This window comes from Martes martes, assembly GCF_963455335.1.
Source record: "Martes martes genome assembly, chromosome: 10".
Taxonomy (NCBI): domain Eukaryota; kingdom Metazoa; phylum Chordata; class Mammalia; order Carnivora; family Mustelidae; genus Martes; species Martes martes.
This window is the reverse complement of record NC_137898.1, coordinates 3,401,749-3,420,480: the sequence shown is the minus strand read 5'-3', so window position 1 is coordinate 3,420,480 and position 18,732 is coordinate 3,401,749. Positions and strand designations below refer to the sequence as shown.

General features: G+C 61.6%; 1 protein-coding gene across 2 annotated transcripts in view; it reads left to right on the top strand.

Moving 5' to 3' along the window:
• The window catches only part of ANO1 (anoctamin 1), a 151,740-nt gene that overhangs the window by 86,652 nt on the left and 46,356 nt on the right, over positions 1–18,732 (top strand). The window contains exons 4-10 of one of the 2 annotated variants that reach the window (XM_080817780.1): positions 6,085–6,183; positions 6,956–7,107; positions 8,648–8,666; positions 11,579–11,630; positions 13,925–13,990; positions 14,472–14,527; positions 16,256–16,297. In XM_080817780.1, coding sequence (XP_080673906.1) covers positions 6,085–6,183; positions 6,956–7,107; positions 8,648–8,666; positions 11,579–11,630; positions 13,925–13,990; positions 14,472–14,527; positions 16,256–16,297 — 486 coding nt within the window. Of the gene's footprint in view, positions 1–6,084; positions 6,184–6,955; positions 7,108–8,611; positions 8,667–11,578; positions 11,631–13,924; positions 13,991–14,471; positions 14,528–16,255; positions 16,298–18,732 lie in introns of both variants that reach the window. The other variant, XM_080817779.1, reaches the window with a different exon arrangement.

Sequence of the window (18,732 nt, the reverse complement as noted above, 5' to 3'; positions counted from 1 at the left end):
CCCTGCACAAGTGGAAGCAACGGGCCTGGGGCTCTGAGCGGTGGAGAGCACAGCCCAGGGCCGCGGGGCCCGGCAGGGGTGGTCCTGCCCCACGTTCTTTGCCCTGAAGCACTGGCATGAACCAGCCCCAGCCCCCGCCCCTGGGCTGAGCGCCTCCCCCGTGGGCCTTCTGCACAGTGGGGTGTCAGGGACCCTAGTCTAGTCCTGAAGGTATGATTTCTCCATTCATCATTTCACCATTTCGCATTCATTTCTTTGGCCTTAAAGGTTTTACGTACTGTGCGTGTTCTGTGGAGGCTTTTGCGGACCTTGCCTGGCTTCCCTCGGGCTTGCCTTGGCTTTGCGCACGCACACACACTTTTCAAGGGAATTCTGGACATTCTTCTCAAAACTGCATCTTTAAAGCAACCCCGAGACCATCACACGGCTCCCCTCGGGTGCCGGGGTTTGGGGGTAAAAGCTTCGGCCCCCAGGCTGCAGTTCTGACGTCCTCTTGTGTCCCCAGGCCTGTGGTGTGCCCAAGCAGGCTCTTTCCGGCTCATGGAGAACTCTGCCAGCTGGCTGTTAACCCTTCGGTGGCTTGGCAGAGTGAACCCCAGAGGTCACAGAGGTCAACAGATGCTCCAGCAGCTGGGGCCAGATTTGTTCCCTCCCGGGGGCCCCCGGGGCAAGCCTCACAGCGTCCGCGGCCCCCTCCCTCCGAGGGGTGGACAACCTTCAAACGCCGTTCGTTGGGTTTTTAATGTTCCTTACAGTGCTTTTTTATTTCTGGAAGTTCTGTTTGGTCTTTTTCCAAATCAGCTGTGTCATTTTTTTAGTGGCTTCCTGTCCTTGGCAGGACCTTTCTGTCCTGACTTTTTTTCTTAAGCACGGTAAGCATCGCTGGTCTGTGATCCCAGTAATCCGCTCAGAGTCCCCCGGCGGAGGGGGCCCCTTGTGCGGGCTCTCCTCCCGGTGGGCCTGCCCTGCCCGGGGGTCCCTGAGGCCTGGGCAGAAGCCCTTGTCTGGAGAGGCTTGGGGCTTCGTCGGTCACACGTCCAAGGGCATTAGAGCCAGAACCACCTGGAACCAAGATCGAGGGCTGTGGTTCCCAGACCCACTGGGGCCGAGGAGTTTGGAGGCCAGGACCCTGCACGCAGGGGATAGAAGTCCCCTCCCTCCCCACCCTTGTCCAGCTCTGCTCAGCACAAGTGACCCAGGGTGGAGGGGGGAGCTTTCTGGGGGGATCCGGCTCCCCGGGGGCGGGCCTGGGGCTGCCCTGGGAACGACCCCACCTTGGTCGCCGTTCTGAGCACAGCAGCGCCCGGCCCTTCCCTCTGGAGCCGCTCTGCTGCCACGATCCTTATTTTCTTTCACTTTCTGTCCCGCGCGCTGTACTGTTTCCCGTGGAGGGCGGGTGAGTCCTCCACCGGCTCGTCGCAGAAGCAGGACCGTGAGTGACTGTTTTCGGGTGACTTACTTGTCGTGTATTCCTTCAGCATGCTAGACTCGGACCGGACCGTGCGGGGGGCCGGGGGCGCAGATGCCCCTGCCCAGTCCTCACACAGCTTCTCGGCCGCCCGCTGGGGCAGCGTCGGCTGGTCCCTCGCTCGCCTGAGCCTCGACCCTGGTGCATCGCCCTGATGATGCACAAAGCTCCGTCGCCCCCACACACGATGGAACGGTCCCTAAGTGACTTAAGCCACTGCTCCCGGGCGGCGTGGGCAGGATCCACAGAAGCCGTGATGTGGGTCATGCAAGTCCGTGGGCCACCTCTCCACGCCGACACACGCCTGGTGCCAAGAAAGTGGGCCTCCTCCCCCAGCACAGCCCCGATATCCCGAGGCCAGGGTCCGGAGGGGGCAGGGTCCCTGTTGGAAGCCGAGGACATTGAGGCCCAGTGGCCATCGGGGGTCGGGGCCCAAGCCCCTCCTGGGCTTCCCCTTCCAGAAGGAGCCCAGGCAAGGTCTCTGCGTCCCTGCTTGCACATGGCACCATGCCCATGGCTTGGGCACATACACCGGGCATGGCTACGGAGACTTCCCTGGTGGCAGTGGCAACCGGGGGGCCCCTAGTTCCCTCTGTCATCCCTATGAGGTGCCCAGGCATGAAGCGGCCTGTGGGTCCGCAGGGCAGAAGAGGAGACGGTGCTGCCGGGAGCTCTCCGGGGAGCCGAGGGCTAGCAGAACTGGCCCACGGAGGGTCCTCCCGTATGCGAACCTTCCAGCAATCCCCAGCCCACGCCTCAGCCAGCACGGGGGTGGGCCGTGGCCAGATGACGGAAACACGCAGTCCAGCCCGCCAAGTTGGAACGTCCAGGCCCGCAGGTGGCCGTGGGGATGTGGGGGGGGAGCCCCAGGGGTGCTCAACCACCACCAACCTCCTGTGGGGCTGTTATGTTGGCTTCGTTTGTGCCATTCTTCTTGCTTCTGAAAGGAAAATGCCGGAAACAGTCCTGGTCGGGTCACAGTGTGAGCTGGGCTCAGAATGGAGGCTTGAACACACTCCGTTTGCGCCGGGAGAGCTCCCGGCCTGGTGGGCATGTCCGGTGGGCTCCCAGGGCCCTGCCCCTGCCTTAAGCCAGCCTGGTGCTCCCAGGCCGCACCCCGGCCGCACCCCGGCAGGTCTGTGGCCTCCCAGGTAATTCCACATCATTGGCCTGGCTGGGGCAAGGGGGACCCGGCCATCTCGTGCTTTCTTCCCGCTGGGGCCGGGCGGCGGTCAGGCCGGGCACCACGTTTGAGAACATCCCGTATGTGTTTTTCCCGAACTGGTCCCACGACCCCTTTCCCAAATCCCGCCAGATGTTTCCTGGGAGAGACCTCGTTGCTCACGTCAACAGAGGAGCGCGTTTTCCCAGGCAGGCCGGCCACAAGCACCAGCTCCGTGACCACCGGCGAGAGTAATCTCCATGGGACTGGGAAGAATATATTTTGGGTCTGTGTGTGGGTGAGCAGTGCCCAGAAATAGACCCGGGTCTGGAAGGGGAAAGACAGGCTCTGCCGAGCGCGGGCTCCCGACAGTCATTTCTCCCTGCTCCGGGCGCCCCATGAGATCGGCCCCACGTGCATGAGTCACCTGGGCCGGGGGTGCTGCTCCTCTCACATCCTGTTGTCCTCCGGGTCACCCTTGTTGGACAAGGGTGACTGCGTACGTAAGCCGGAATGGCCTCAGCTGCCCGGTGGCCACGGAGAGATGGTCCAGAGCACAAGCAGTAACCATTCACTGTGCGGACACTTCTTGCCAGCTGGGGGGCCGGGTCGGAATGCTAAGGACCCCGGGCCGCCTCCGACTGTGAAGCAAGCCTTACACTGCAGAGATTTGCAGATGAGGAAATGGGCTCAGAGAGGTCACGCCACTTGCCAGAGACACACAGGGATGGAACCAGATGCCAACTCAGGCCCCAGATCTCAAGGGCTTATCTGGTGCCTGCTGGACTGGCTCCCCGAGGACAGCAGGAGGATCTGGGCTGCCCTCTCCCACGGCCCCCAGGCTGGGTCCTCCAGCTCTCGCTGGCATAGGTCTGCTCACAAGCCTGTGCACTGTGCGCCCCGACCTGGGCCATGCCAGGACTCCAGGCTCTTCCCAGGCTGCCCCGCACCGGCCCACCTCTGAGCGCTCGCCCATCGGGTCTCCGCACTCAGCGCCCTGGTCTTGGCTTGTTCCTCGGAGGCAGCCCCTGGGCCCGTGCTTCTTGGAAGCGCCTCTCACCGTGTAGACAGGCTCCCTGCACGAAGCCCTGTGGGGCTCTCGGCGGCACATTCAGGGCGAGCAAGGCCGGCGGGAAGCCGTGTCTACCTGGCATCTGCAGACGGGACCTTATTGGAAGAGGCGTCCTCGCAGGTGTACGTCAAGGATCTCTGGGCTAAGGTGGGCTCTCGGTGCAATGGCAGGTGTCCTTAGCAGAGAAAGCAGAGAGAGATTGGAAACAGACCCACGGGAGAGGCCACGTGGTAGCAGAGGTGGCTGGAGGGGTGTGGCCACAGCCCAGGACACTCAGAGCCCCCAGCAGCGGGAAGAGCCTCCAGAGGGAACATGACCCCAAGGACACCTCAGTTTAGGACTTCCGGCTCCAGAGCCGTGAAGGAATGAGTCTGCATTGTCTTAAGCCCGGTGGTCACTTGTTAGAGCCGAACTAGGACGCGGAATCAGGACAGTCACCTGAGGAGCTGGCGGAGTGTGTCTCGGCGTCCTCGCTCCAAAACGAGGACGGCGGTAGGGCCCATCCCATAGGTTCGTGGTGAGGACCGAATGAGCAAACACACAGCAGGGCACGGAGCGGGGACCAATGATGGGTCACGAGCGCCCGTGGGTCTTGGCCTCCTCATCACCGCTGTTCCTGTGTGTGGCTTTCGTCCGGGTGTGGGGCACGTGCACCGTGTGGACAGACGTGTGTGGGGCACACGCATGTGCTGCTGTGGGCATTGGGACTGGGGAGCGGAGGCCCTGAGCAGACCTGCCCCAGGACAGGACGGCTCCCCTGGGCCCCACGGGTGGTCCCCTTCCCCAGGTGGGGTCCCGCTGGGGTCCGTCTGTCGCTCTGTCTGTGGGCCTGACCCAGAGCGTTCTGCTCGCTGCCCAGCTGCCCACCTTCTCCTGGGCGGCTGTGAGCTTCAGCGTCACGGGCTGACGGGTGAATGTGTTTGGCCCACAAGGATGTTTTTCTTAAAATTCATCCTCAAGTGACTTTGGCTCCATTGCTTTTCCCCCCGAAACCTGCAGCGAACCCATGGGCCATAGCCATTCCCAGACCAGTGACGTGACCTGGGGTCTGGAAGCCAGAGGCAGGCCCTGAGTCGGCCGAACCCCAGCGCCCGGGGCCGGACCCATGATGGTGACGCCCTCCCTCCCATAGCTTGATTCCCTTCCCCCGGGACTCCCGGCCAGTCCCTTACACCCAGGATGGTGGAAGGGAGAGCTGGGTGGGCCCTCCGTCTGGGGCAGCCTGGGCTCTAAGCCGTGGGGTCCCCTAAGGAGTCTGCCAGACCGCGGGCCCCTCCGCCGTGGACGGCTCTGGCTCGGGCACAAGCCCCGTTTCTTCGCTTTTTGTTGTGTTGGCATTAACGCCACGGGGCACCCAGTTATCGTGGGGTGCTTAGAAAGTCTGCTGATGCTCGTGCCTCGTATCACCTCCCTGCTGCTGTAGGCGCCCCCAGATAATCTCCCCTAAACATGAAATTCGGGGAGCGGGGTCAGAGAAGAATGAAGGGTCACCGGGGGTGAGCGCGGTCCCCACTCCTGCCAGTACAACGAGCTGCGGGCCCCGTGCCACCCCCGTGTTCAGGAAAAATCGAGCACGGTCACGGCTCCCGCGGAAGGTCCCCAAGCGGAGACCCAATGGGCCCGTGCATCGTGGAAACGTTACCCAGATGAGGTCACAAACACAGCTACTGGGCCTCAGAACCAACTCCCGTTCTTTCGTTGCAGAGGGCACGCGTGAGACGACACGGCAGCGCCCGGGCAGGTTTCATGGGGCGGGAGGCCAGGGTCCATCTGCGTCGCGGCACATGGCCGCATTTTGTCCTTTCGCGCGGCTGGGCGTGTACCCCGGGCTGCACACACACATCTTTCCCCGTTTTCCCGTCCATCCAGACCCGCAGGAGTCGCCCTCCCCTGGCCCGGGGAGAGTGGAGGGCGACTCCTCCAAGCTCCCAGAAGTTCCGGGGGTGGGGGGTTCCTGGCTTGAACAGGCCCACCCTCGAGCCCCTGCCCCGGGCTGCCCAGGGACCCCAGGGGATGGCTGGGTGCCTGGCCCCACAGAGGGAAGGTGTCCAGAGGGGGTCACCTTCTCTTCCTCAGCCCTGCTTGGGGACAAGGGGCACCGGGTGCACCCACAGGGGACAAGGACCCGAGCTCTCAGTTGTGAAAGGTCCTCTTTCGTGGCCGTGCTGCTTTGAGCTCCTCAAAGCTCCGTGGGAGTTTTGGGCCCTGGGACCCCCTCGGGGCCCTGCTGGCCCCTCACCACGCACAAGGGGGAGATTCTGGGAACAGATCGAGGAGGTGCCCGGAGGGGTGAGAAAGGGGCCGCTGACCTGTCAACCTGGCTCGTGCCGACGGTTCCCAACCCGGAGCTGTCCACACTCACAGAGGCTTTCTCTCCCCCAGACCAAGATTCACGGGGTCGGATTTGTAAAGATCCACGCGCCCTGGAACGTGCTGTGCAGAGAGGCCGAGTTCCTGAAGCTGAAGATGCCCACAAAGAAGGTGGGTGCTGGGGCGTGGCCCCCTGGTCCGCAGGTGCCCGGCAGAGAACCTCATCTGGCGGGGCTCGGTGGTGGGAAACCAAGCGACCTTCGGTGCCACCCAGGGGGCAGGCAGTGGGCGCCCACGTCCTGATTTCGGAGCCTGGGGGTGGGGGGTGTTCGGAGACCCCAGACCACACTCACTGAGAGCTGGCGCGGGAGGGGCGTCAGGGGCACCTGTTACAGACACAGACACGCTGAGACTTCCCGCTCGGTGTTTCCTCCCCGCGGTGTCGTGGCTAACCCACCAGCCCCCTCTAATCATGCCACCTGGCCTGCAGGGACTTTCTTTTTCATCTCTGAACGCTTCGGGCTGAGGCGCGTCTGACAGCGGGCTCCTGAGCCCAGCGAGGCGGCCGTGTTCTCCTTCCTGCGTAGAAAGGAAAGCGGGGGGTGGGGGCGAAGCTGTTCTCGGGGGTCAGTCAGCCCCTGGCCCCCCAAATCCACTGAGACCCTGTGGGCTACCTCTTTTGAGACAAAGCCAAGACCAGAGGCAGGTTTTCTGGGACGCGTTGTGATTGTACGTTGCGGGGACAGTCTTGGAAGTCAGAGCTTGGAGGGTTTATCTGGAAACCGGGCGCAGTGGGGCTACTCTGCCTCCCCGAGTTCTGTTCCCAGGACGTGCCATCTCGGTGGGGCGGGGGAGCGGACGGTCCTGTGACCGTCTGAGAATAGATTCCAAGGGTCACGGCCCAGCAGATGACGCGGACGCCCCCTCCCAATCTGGTCTGCAGCTCTACCACATTAACGAGACCCGGGGCCTCCTGAAAAAGATCAGCTCCGTGCTCCAGAAAATCACGGACCCCATCCAGCCCAAGGTGGCCGAGCACAGACCCCAGACCACAAAGAGACTCTCCTACCCCTTCTCCCGGGAGAAGCAGCACCTGTAAGTGGGAATCTCCCCCCTCCCCCATCCCGCCCAGCTTGCCCCTTCCTGGAGGGCCGTACTGTGTGGACCCCGCAGCGTGGTACAGGACAGGGGAAATGCAGGTTGTAAGACAGTCCCCTGGGGCCAGAGAAGCTCTCCGTCCTCCCAGAGCAGTGGGGTTTCAGCCCCTGAAGCACTTTCTCTGAACAGTTTATAGGTCTTGAGTACAGAAGAGATTCAAGGATATTCTCCAAGATCGCTGTTAACTAAGGAATGGAGGGGTGACGAGTCTTGTCCTCTTGTCGGGGGACATTCAGGGAAACACACGGCTCAAGGGAGGGCGTGTATGCGGCTTGGTTCAAAGCCCCAAAGCAGGGACCTGGGCATCTCTCCGCTCCCCGGCAGCCCCATCCCTCTGGGGTCCATGTTCCTGTGAGAGGGCTTGGCTAACCAGGCCTCCCGAAGGGGCCGAGCTCTGGGAAGCAGGGACAAAGGCAGCCACAGCTGGAGGCTGAGGCTCAGGGGACCTGCTGCCAGCAGGGTCGCCCGGCAGGGCTGCACCTGTTCTGGAACCTTCCATCCTACCCTGCTCCCGAGGGGCAGTGGGGCATCGCCCTCTGGGTCGGTGGGGCCTCGCTGCTCAGAGCTGGAGTGTGGGCAGTGGTGGGAACAGAGAGAACTTGGGCTCTAGGACCCACAGGGACGTGCATGACAAGCAGGGCAGGGGGGCTCTCCAGGATGCCACTGGTCTCACGGGACGCAGAGAGCTGTTTCTCAGCTCAGAGCTGGGGCTTCGGCTCTGGCAAATGTGTGAGTCACGGGGAGGGGCCAAGCGCTGGCCTCGGCGGTTATTTCTCCAACCTCCTGATCGTCCCTGGGATCCCAAATAAGACATTTGTAAAAAGCGGCTCCAAGCCCAGCTCCTTACACCAGCTGCAGGACGGGGGATCCCAGGGTGCCCTCTTTCTAGGACCTGCAGCACCCCGGGCCTCCCTTGGCTCTGCCCTGGCTGCCTCGCTTAGAACCCCCTTGCCAGGCCCAGCTGAGCTCCAGGCTCCATGGGGACAGAGCCCCCCTCCCTGGCTGTACCCTGAGTGCCTGGGGCAGTGGGCGACCTCTCCCAGAGGCTCCCCTCTGCCCTCAGGCAACCTAGGAAATATGTGGGGGCCAAGACCTCAGGACTGACACTCTTTGTGGAGTATTGGGAGATTGTCTTCAGGGCTGGCAGCATCTGATGGTGGGACGGCACTGTCCCCACCGCTGGCAGCGTTGACCCAGAGACCGAGGGCATCGTCGGAGGGAAGCAGATCCTTGGGGGGAGGTGTGGGTATCCAGGCCTCCCAGAGGGGGCTGGGGGAGTGACACGGACTGTTCCGGATGCCCAGGGTCGGGGCACACCTGGCACACCTACCCAGTGTCATGGTCATGGCTCACGGGGACCGTGTGCTTTCCCAGAGCCTTGGAAACCCAGAGAGCCGACTCCGGTGCACTGTGTGTCTCTTTCTTCTCACTCTTTCAACAGATTTGACCTCTCTGACAAGGATTCCTTTTTCGACAGCAAAACCCGGAGCACGATAGTAAGTACGGCTTGTGGGACTCGCTGGCTCCCCAGCAAGGCGGCCCCTGGGAGAAGCCGGTGATAATTTCATTTCAGCAAAGCTCGTCCAGGTGGAGGCTGGCTCTAATTGCCTGGGACAGCGATAATTAGAATAATAAAGCAGACGGGGCGGCTTGGGGGGGGGGGGGAGCAAGGGAAGCCCTGCCCTTCCTCCCCCAGGTGGAGCCACAGGAAAGGGCAGGGGGACTCTAGACGCCCCAGCACCTGTGCCCGGCCTCCCTGCACGGGGCCCTTAGCAGAGCTCCTGGGGCCCCGGCTGCAGAGTCTCCGCACGGGGGCGGACCTGGCAGGAGGGGTGGGGTGATGGAGGCAGATTTCCGGGGCTGGGCCAGAGGAGAGAATGAAGTTTGAAATCGGACCAGGCCGCCCTGCCCTCTGCAAGGTATTGGTTTAATGTTTATCCATCGGCCGCCAACTTGTCCACCAGCCAAGCTGGGCCACGCACGGCTCAGGACCCGGCTTTTCTCTGCACAAGAAATTAACGTGGCAGCCAAGCCTCAGGAGCTGCTGCTGCTGCTGCCCCCGCCTAGAAAGCCCAGCCTGGAGGGCAGAGGTGCAGGGCGGCCACTTGACCTTGAGCAGATAACTGCCCCTCATGGCCACATCCCCAGGCCAGCAGGTGGCCAGACGAGGCTCGGTGGTGCGGGTTGCTTTGGTGAGCGGGGCTCGGACCGCTGCCAGGAAGACAGATCCGGGTCCCGTCTGCTGCCCTCTGTCCCCTCCCAGCCTCGTGACCTGGGGAGGCACCGAGCCTGCATCAGAACGAGAATGGTTCTGGCTTCCCGCTCAGAGCGCCGCGGTGCCCCTTCGTGCGGGGCGGCCTGGGCCACAACGTGGTGGTTTACATGACCCGTGTTACTAATTAATCTTAGCAATTAAATCTCATCGTAGTAAATAAGAAGGAACTCGTTGATGGGAAGATAACAGCCAGCTGGAGTGTCTCGGGGCTGACAGGTGTCCCAGGGGGGAGCAGCTCCCCCGGAGACCAACCACTTGGGTGAAGCAGCCACTTTGACTTTTTCTGCATCATTAGGAAATAGAGGATTGGAGGAATGACCGGCTGTGGAAGCCGAGTCACGTGTGTGTTTCAACATGATCGTGTCCCCCAGGCTTTCACATGACCTGCGGCTGCCCAGATGCTCCCCAGAAGCATGGGGCAGGATGCAAATTTGTGAATTCACTCTTGCTCTTGGGGGGCGGAGGGGGGGGCGGGTAACATAGGTGGATGGAAAGCTCTAGACCCCGTCTCGCTGGGAGTCTGCTATGAAACAGAGCCCGTCCGTGATCCCAAGTTGCAGAAAGTGGTTATGTCAGCGACTGGTCACTGAAGGGTCTGGTTTACTCTGGGGGGCTCGGGGGGCTCTCTCCCAGGGACCTCGAAGGCTGATTTGTAAACCGGCTGAGGCTCCAGAGAAACTGACAGTTCGAAACTTTGTCCTTGGGTAGTCAGGCCCCATGGCCTTGGAGACCTGACAGTATCCGGCGCTGGGGTGAGGTCATTCTAGGCAAAGGTATGGAGATCGACAGCCCTCCCTGCCTCCTTCCCCGTGCTCCTGGCATCGGGGTCACCCAGTGTGCAAGTGGGTCGGCGTCAGGACCAGCAGGAAGGGCTGATTGCGTTGGTCTTGGGACCCAGACCTTCAGCCTGAGGGTGCCAGAGAGCCATAGATGGTTGCAGAGCGAGGTTGAGGATGTGGTCAGATCTGTTCCAGCAAGATGATGGCCAATTGCCAGCTGCGGGAGGGCAGGTGGAGGCAGGTGCAGCCTTAGAGGTGGTCATGAATGAGGCCGTGACCCACTGAATGGGAAGCGGTCATTCCGGGAGAGTCAGCGAGGTCAGGATGGGGCCCCCAGTTAGATGCGGGGGCACCGGGGATATGGCCTGAGTGGGTCACTAATGCAGTCATCGGCAGTTATCGGTGGGAGGGAAGCAGGAGGCAATGGGCGCCTTTGTGGCAGATGGGAGGGAGTGCTCCCGGACAAGAGCAGGGGGGAGGCAGAGCAGGGGGTGGCCACTGCCCTGCAGCCTCGTAGATCTTGGGGACCAAGTGCTTCTCGCCAAAGGACATCGAGGGGGGAGGCCCTGGTTCTCAGGAGAGGGTTTGGAGAGGCAACAGAGCGCTGGGAGGCCGGGTTGCTAGGCCAGAGCCGAGGTGGATGGAGATGCAGGAGGGCGGGGGCAGGGCCAGGGGGCCGCTGGCAGCGGGTGGGGGAGCCAAGGGCTCGGAGAGAGGATGGCCGCTCTCCCTGTCATGTCTGAGCCAGAGGGCCAGTCGCGGTCACCCCGTTTTGCAGGCAGGGAAACTAGGGCACGGGGTGGTGGGGTAGTTTGCCCGAGACCACACATCTGCACGTGGTGAAGCCAGGGCCAGAGGCGGGCAGACTCCCGAGCTGGGGCTCCCGAGGCCACCAAGTGAGATGTCTTGTTAGTCAAGGGGGCACAGGGCTGGGGTGGCGTGGGACCTTGCAGGGGCGGGATGGGCTCCCAGAGCCTGCCCCCACCTCGGGTTTCTGGAACATCCAGGGCTATACCCGGGAGGGGTCCTATTAGCCGGGTGCCCGTAGCTTGGAATCCCACCTGCCTTCCCAGCCGGAAGGGAGAGTAGCCCGTCCCACGGGGCTCCAGGGACAGCTCTCAACCCCGAAAAGCAGGACGCCGTCGGTGCCTCACAGAGGGAAAGAAGGGAGAGACAGGAGTCCTCCCGTCCCACCAACTCCTCCCTCAGAACCTGCCGTCTGTCCTCAGAGGAGAGCAGGTGGCTGTCGCTGCTCGTGCCCGACCATGTCCCTTTCCGGCCGTCGTGGGACAGTTTCCGCGTGCCGTGGCTGCCTCGGGTAACCATCCGCCCTTCCTTCTTGTCTCCCCAACAGGTCTATGAGATCCTGAAGAGAACGACGTGTACCAAGGCCAAGTACAGCATGGGTGAGGACATTGCTGGGGCCTGAGCTCAGCGCCCCTCCCAGCCCTAATCTTGCCTCCCATCATCAACGTGGGAGGCGGGAAGTTGGTTTGGGGGTTTTTAGGTTTTGATTTAAGCCCGTGTAGCTGCGTCAGATGGGAGAGCTGCTCCAGGCCCGTGGGGCCGTTGAACGGGGTGTCCTTCTCTCCGGCTTGCGGCGCTCGCGGGGGTGTCCGAGCCTCTCCCTGCAGGGGTGGTAAATGTGGCCGCTGGAAGCTGTAGGGACGACCAAGGCACCGTCACCCTCTTTGACTCTCACAGTCCAGGGGCATGTTGCTGGGGTTCTGGCGGGGGGGTGATGGCCCAAAGCAGTGCCTGCGCTAGACACGCTCCCAGCTTGGAGCAGAAGGCTCCCCACTGGGGACCCACACAGCTCCACGCCAGGCCTTGCCGGAAGGCCCGTCCTCAACACACAGCCCGAATCCAGAACCTGGCACAGATCCATCCGGCCAGGCACCTTCTGGATCAACCCCAAGCCACAGGTGCAGAACTTTCCTGCCCCAAGTGCACCCCATTGACCTCCCCCCCCACCAGGGGTCCCTCGCCGGTCACTGTGGGCTGAGGTCGCCAAAACCAAACACTTCAGAGCAAAGGAAAGCCTTTGCTAGGGTTCCTCCTTTGTAAGCTCGTGCACGCCCGCTGAGAGCTGTGCGTCACGCACGCCCTCCGGGGCCACGGGGCCGCGCTGGTGGGCAGGGGCCTGTGAATCCAGGAGAGACTCCTTGCGCACTTGGCTTCCTGCAGAGGGGAGAATGCCTGCCGGCACGTAAGCAGGGAGCAGCAGTGTGGGGGCACGCTGGGGGCCGGGCCCAGGACACAGGGCGGAGATGACGGACCCTCAGGGTCAGGTGGGCTGCCGATGTCCTAGCCAGTATGGCCGATGGCCAGTCACAGGGACTCCTTCCAGACCCGCAATCTCTGAGCCTGTGTCCTAGGTCAGTGGGAATGGGGGGCTCCCATGCAGGGGTCAGGAGGAGCCTGGGGAAAGTGTCTGCCGTAGGCCCAGACCACTTTAGAAGCAGCGAGGGTGTCCGGACTGGCCCCGGTCACCTGGGGTGGGAGGAAGTGTGGCTTCTGTCCTAGACCTAAGTCTTCCTGTAGGCCCCTGTAGGGTCCCCTCCAGAGCAAACCCGCATGCACCAAAGGTTTGCAAAGAGCCCAGGGTCTGGGAACTTCCCAGCTAGAGTTGATCCCTGCTCTGGGTCATCTCCGGCAGTGGACATCTTGAATGCTCCCCCTCGTTCTCTGGTAATGGGGCCGATAGGTCAGGGGTCCTTGTCGGCACCCCCATTTCACCTCGCTTCCTTGTCTGAAAGCCCTACTTATCTCCAAATTCACTCATTCAACTTGCAGAAAGTACTGATGGGTTCTGTCCCCCTCAGGGGACTTACATTCTGGGGGAGGAAACAGATAATAATCAGAAAAGCCAGAACGTCATCTTGTAGGGGTTGGGAAGGCTGCCGCAGGGATTTAGGAACAATGATTGGAAAAGGCCTTTCCGAGGAGGAGATGCAGATGCTTGAGCAGAGATCTGAAGAAAATGAGGGATCCAGACCTGTGCAAAGGCCCTGTGGCATTCCTGTGTTGAGTGTTCTAGAATAGTGAGGAGGCAGTGAACCTGAATCAGGCCCACGTCCGCTTTTGTTGCAGATGAATTTTCACACACGGGGCTTTAGCGGGATGCTCCCACCTGCCTCTGGTTTAGATTTCAAAGCATCCCTCAGGCACCCTGGTCATTCCGGGTCCCTGACAGAGGAGATGGTGTTTTTAGGTGGGCCTCAGGAAGACACTTCCCCACCATTTCCCAGCGGCGGCGTAAAGGGTGGGCCGGCTCGGCCACTGAGACAGCCGCCCCGCTCACCACCTGCAAAGCCTCTTTGACCAGACCGGGGGTTCCGTGACCAGCAAAGGGCTCCTGGAGACTCTGGGGCTGCACTGGCCCCCGAGGGTGGGCGCGAGATCAGGCTTCCTGGAGCCCCCCCCCCACCCGTCTCCATGCGTGGGCGGCTCGGCCTTTTCTCCACAGCGCGGCCTCCTGGGGCGGGGCGCCGAAGTCTCACCTCCGGGTTCTGGGAGGTGCAGGTGTGGTGACTTGCCCAATGCTTCCAGGGCAGGGTCTGGCCGCCATCAAGTCCGCGGCCACCGCCTTGCCTCCCCCGGGCGTGCGGACCGCCGTGAGCGAACGCTTTCTCCCCCGAATGCAGCTTCGGTCCCCTGAGGTGTTTTCGTGTAACTAATAGCCCCGATGTACAAACAGGGCAAGGAGAGGGAAGAAAGAAGGACTCTGCCCTTTTAAATAAAAGGCGAAAATGTAGTAAATATGGTAAGTGCCGCCCCCCTGTGGGGCCCGCAGGCCCCTCCTTTGGCTTTTCCAATCAACCTGAAATCTAATTCCAAATTGTATGTGTGTTTTCCGACACCATCAATTTCCCCCCGTATTTCCCTCGTGATTCAGCTTCTCTAACCCCTGGAAATCCACTTTCTTTCCTCTGCAGGCTTGCCCTCGAGCAGGTGTGGGTAGTTGGAAAATCGCAGGCTTCGGGTGCCTCCCTCCTCCCAGGCGTGACTGTCTCTTGGGGTTTCCTCTGTGTCTTCCTAATCCTGCCGATAGAGCATGTTTTACCGTCTCCTGGTGGAACCCGGGGAGGAAACGCCAGAGCCGTGGCCTGGCCCTCTGTGCCCCGGTGCAGCGGGCTTCGCGAAAATTCTCGGCAACTGACACGGTCCTGGGACTGCTCTGTTTGCAGAGAGAGCGGCGGGAGACGCACCTGGTCCGTAATTCTGCCTCTGCCTTTGTTTTTAAGGTATCACGAGCCTGCTGGCCAATGGCGTTTACTCTGCTGCCTACCCCCTGCACGATGTAAGTGACCTTGACACGGGGTTCGCGCCTGCGTCATTGGACGCCCCAAATCCCCGCGGGCCACACCCCCAGGGAGCTCTAATTATCCTGCGGTCTCGGCTTCCTGCTTTGGCCCTCCTGCAAATGTCAGCCGCTCGCAGGCCTTCCCGGCCGGGGGGGGCGGGGGGGGAGCGTTTGCACCCCTGGCCTCTCTTCTTGCAGAGCGAGCCCACCAAGGCAGGGACGTTTGTGGCAGGAACCCTGTCCCGGTTCACCCAAGGGTGTGAACCTTGCGGCCGGCCCGTCCATGAAATGCTCCCCCTGCCTGGGTCTCCCCCGCCGCCCCGCCCCCGCTCTGGCAGAGGGACCCGGGCTCTGCGAGTATCCATTTCTGCCGAGCAAGTAGCCGGCTTCCCGGGCTGGATCTCCAAATCCCTCTGGTATCCCCCGACAAATATAGCCTGTGGCCATGGCCATGTGCTGGCTCAGTTGGGCTGGAGAGGGATGATTCTCCTCTTGTTGTCGCTGTGGAAACGGGGGCTAGGGGTCAGAGGGGCACGGGAATGCACTGTGGGGCCCCAGCAGTGTGGGAACCCTGGACTGGGGGCCTCTAGAACATTCCAAAATGGGTGTTGCCCAAGGACTAGGAGCCACAAAGCAGGAGAGAGCAGAGAGGGGTGGGGCTGGGAGTCAGGGGACCCAGAGGCTCGTCCTGGCCACGCTCCTCTGCAGCCCGGGGTAGAGGCAGCCCCTGTCCTCTCTGCGCCTCGTGTCCCCATCTGCGAGCGGGGAATGGTTCCCGATGGGCGTCAGAGGGAGCAGAAGCGAGAGGGCTTCCAGTAAGACCCTGGATCAGAGAGACCTGATTGCCAGGACCGCGAAGGGCCATCCCTCCAGACCCCTGACTCTGACCTGCTCGTCCCCTGTGGGGAGCTGGGGCCCACTGACCAGGGGCAGCCACTGCCCGGCGGCTCCTCCCCCCGCAGGGCAGGCAAAGCCTCCACACAAAGCCCTCGCGTCCCCCTCCCCGGGCCTGCATCTGCCGCCCCCGTCATGTTCCCTGCCCCGCAGAAACACTCCTGTTTGGCCGCCGTTCCTCGGGCACACGTCTCACGCACGCTGTGGCATTTGGCAAGGGCTCGATGAATGTGGTGTTGATGTGGGCATGCGGAGTCAGCTGCCTCGGCCGGTGACCTGCTGTGTTTTCAAGGGCAGGGCTCCGACCTCGCGGGTCCCCGCCAGCGGTCCTGGCTGGAGGGAGGGACCGTCACCCCCCATCCCACTTCCACCAGCGGGTGCTCACCCGCCCCGCTGGCTCCAGAAATGCAGCTCTCCTCCAGCCCCCCCAGCCCCGCTCACAAACTGCTGGGCCGGTGACAGCCCCCCCCACCCACCCGAGATGTCAGGGCCACTTGGCTTCTCTGAGCCTCAGCCTGGCCATGTGCGAAATGGGAGTGTGGGGTCACTGATCTCTGCGTGGTGACCAGAAAACGTCCTGCCCTTGGGAGTGAAAGGGAGGCCCGCCTGGCCGGGCCAGACTCTGGGGCCTCCCGGCAAGTGGGACACACGTTCCCCCAAGTAGAACGAGGCGGAGGCTCCCACCAGCCTTTCCTGGGCCGTGACCTGCGACCGTCTGGGGTCATCCTGCCGTGCCCACAAGAGCCGCCGGCACTGACTGCGTTCGGAAGTGTTGGGTCTGAGCCCTCGGACCCCTGTTTGTCCTGATGCTTTTCCTCTTCTCCCGAGCAGGGAGACTACGAAGGCGAAAACGTGGATTTCAACGACAGAAAAGTGAGTGGATGCGGAGCGGGCGGAGGGCCGCGGGCAGGACGGGGCTACACGGTGACCCACGGGGCAGCAACACTCCCACCGCTCGTGTTGGGGGACCTGGCTGAACCCCGGCCTGCTGGAGTTGTGGGGAGCGCCGTGTCCGGGCGGCTTGTGGGGAGCGTGCGAGGGCGAGGGTGTGTTTCTCTACCGTGGCCTTCGTCGCCCGCCCCAAAGCCTGTATCTCCCCTGGGTGATCAACTTGCCCCTCAAGGGCGTTTGGCCTGATCATGCACGGCTCCCGGGCCGCGGGGGCCAGCCCCACAGAGAGCCACGGCCTCCTCCGCACACTGGGGAGACTTGTGGACGCAGTTCAGGCTGCTGTCTCTCAGCTTATCCGACCTGGGGCGCTCTCTAAAGGAAGCGGTACTGAGCCGGTGTTCCCTGGGTTATGCCTTTGGAGACACGGAGTGATCTGTTTGTTCAGTGCTCTCCCTGATCCTATGTGCCCAGGCTCCCTGTGTCCCCACCCCCACCACGGCCACTTCTCTGTCTTCCCCACTCCGGAAGGTTCTTCCCTGCCGTCTTGCCGACCCGCACACAAGCCAGCGCCTGGCTTCCGGCCTCCTCCCTGCGCCCACTGTGCCGCCTCCCGCTTCCCAAACAAGTCGCAGACTTCCTTCGGCGTGGGGAACAGACCTCCTGTGCCCGTGTTTGCCCCTCAAGGGCAGATCCTTCAGAAGTGGTGGGTGGAGACGCTTCCCTGGGAAGCTCACAATGGCGGCCTTGTCCCAGATCTCAGGCTGGGAAGCTCTGTGTATGGAATGTTCTCCGTTCCTGCCTCCCGCTGTCCCCCCATACGTGTTTTTAAACCTTTGGTACTGGATACAACTTGCCCGCCCGGGAATCCAGCTGAAGATGCTATCTGATTTAGCTCAAAAATGACATATTTGGTTATTTTTAGTGGAACATCTGGCATTCGTCTGAGACCCAGTGACTTGCAGAACCTCCCCCAATTCAGTCCCGCTAGAGAAGCACCATCCCCTCCCCAGGCCTGCCCGGGCCAACTCTGGCCTCGGAGTCTATCCTCCTTCATTCCTTTGTCCCCCTGCGCTGCGTGTCTGGTGCCTTTCCTCCACCTACAGATGCTTCCTCCTTGGGCACAGTGACCCCGTTTCAGGCCTAATTCAGTCCTCCTCTTCACAGGCCCCTGTGGCCTCCTTCTCACCTGCCTCCCTAGGCACCAGCCACACTGGCTGCTTCAATAATCTGAGGCTACTCGGATCTCTGCCAAAATGATCTCATTCATTTACTCAGGAGCCACTTACTGGGCACCACTGGGCACCAGGTCCAGCAAACGTGAATCTAGGTTGGTCCAGACCCACGTGTTCCCTCTGCCTGGAATGCTGCCCACCCTCCACTCCCCCCACCCCCGCTGAATTTAACGTCCCAGGTGTGAGTACCAGGCTGTCCCACAGGGGTAATCCCAGGAGTATTGGATGGATGGGTGGATGATGGATGGATGGGTGGGTGTTGGATGGAGGGATGGATGGGTGGATGGATGGACAGATGGATGGATGGATGGGTGGATGATGGATGGATGGGTGGATGGATGGACAGATGGATAGATGGATGTGTAGATGGATGGATGGATGGGTGGATGATGGATGGATGGGTGGATGGGTGGATGGATGGACGGATGGATGGTTGTATAGATGGATGGATGGATGGGTAGATGGATGGATGGATGGGTGGATGATGGATGGATGGGTGGATGTTGGATGGAGGGATGGATGGATAGATGGGTAGATGGATGGACAGATGGATGGATGGATGTGTAGATGGATGGATGGGTGGATGATGGATGGATGGGTGGATGGGTGGATGGATGGACAGATGGATAGATGGATGTATAGATGGATGGATGGATGGGTGGATGATGGGTGGATGGGTGGATGGAGGGACAGATGGATGGATGGATGTATAGATGGATGGATGGATGGGTGGATGATGGATGGATGGGTGGATGGGTGGATGGATGGACAGATGGATGGATGGATGTATAGATGGATGGATGGATGGGTGGATGATGGATGGATGGGTGGATGGGTGGATGGAGGGACAGATGGATGGATGGATGTATAGATGGATGGATGGATGGGTGGATGATGGATGGATGGGTGGATGGGTGGATGGACAGATGGATGGATGGATGTGTAGATGGATGGATGGATGGGTGGATGATGGATGGATGGGTGGATGGATGGATGGACAGATGGATGGATGTGTGGATGGATGGATGGATGGGTGGATGATGGGGGGGTAGATAGATGGAAGGGAAGGAGAGAGAGAGGGAGAAATGTTACTAACTCAGAGCCTTGGAGACCTTCTCATTCTCCCATGTGGCTCCATATTAAGTGACCTGGTTGTGAGTATTTTGTCTTTCCAGTGACAAAACC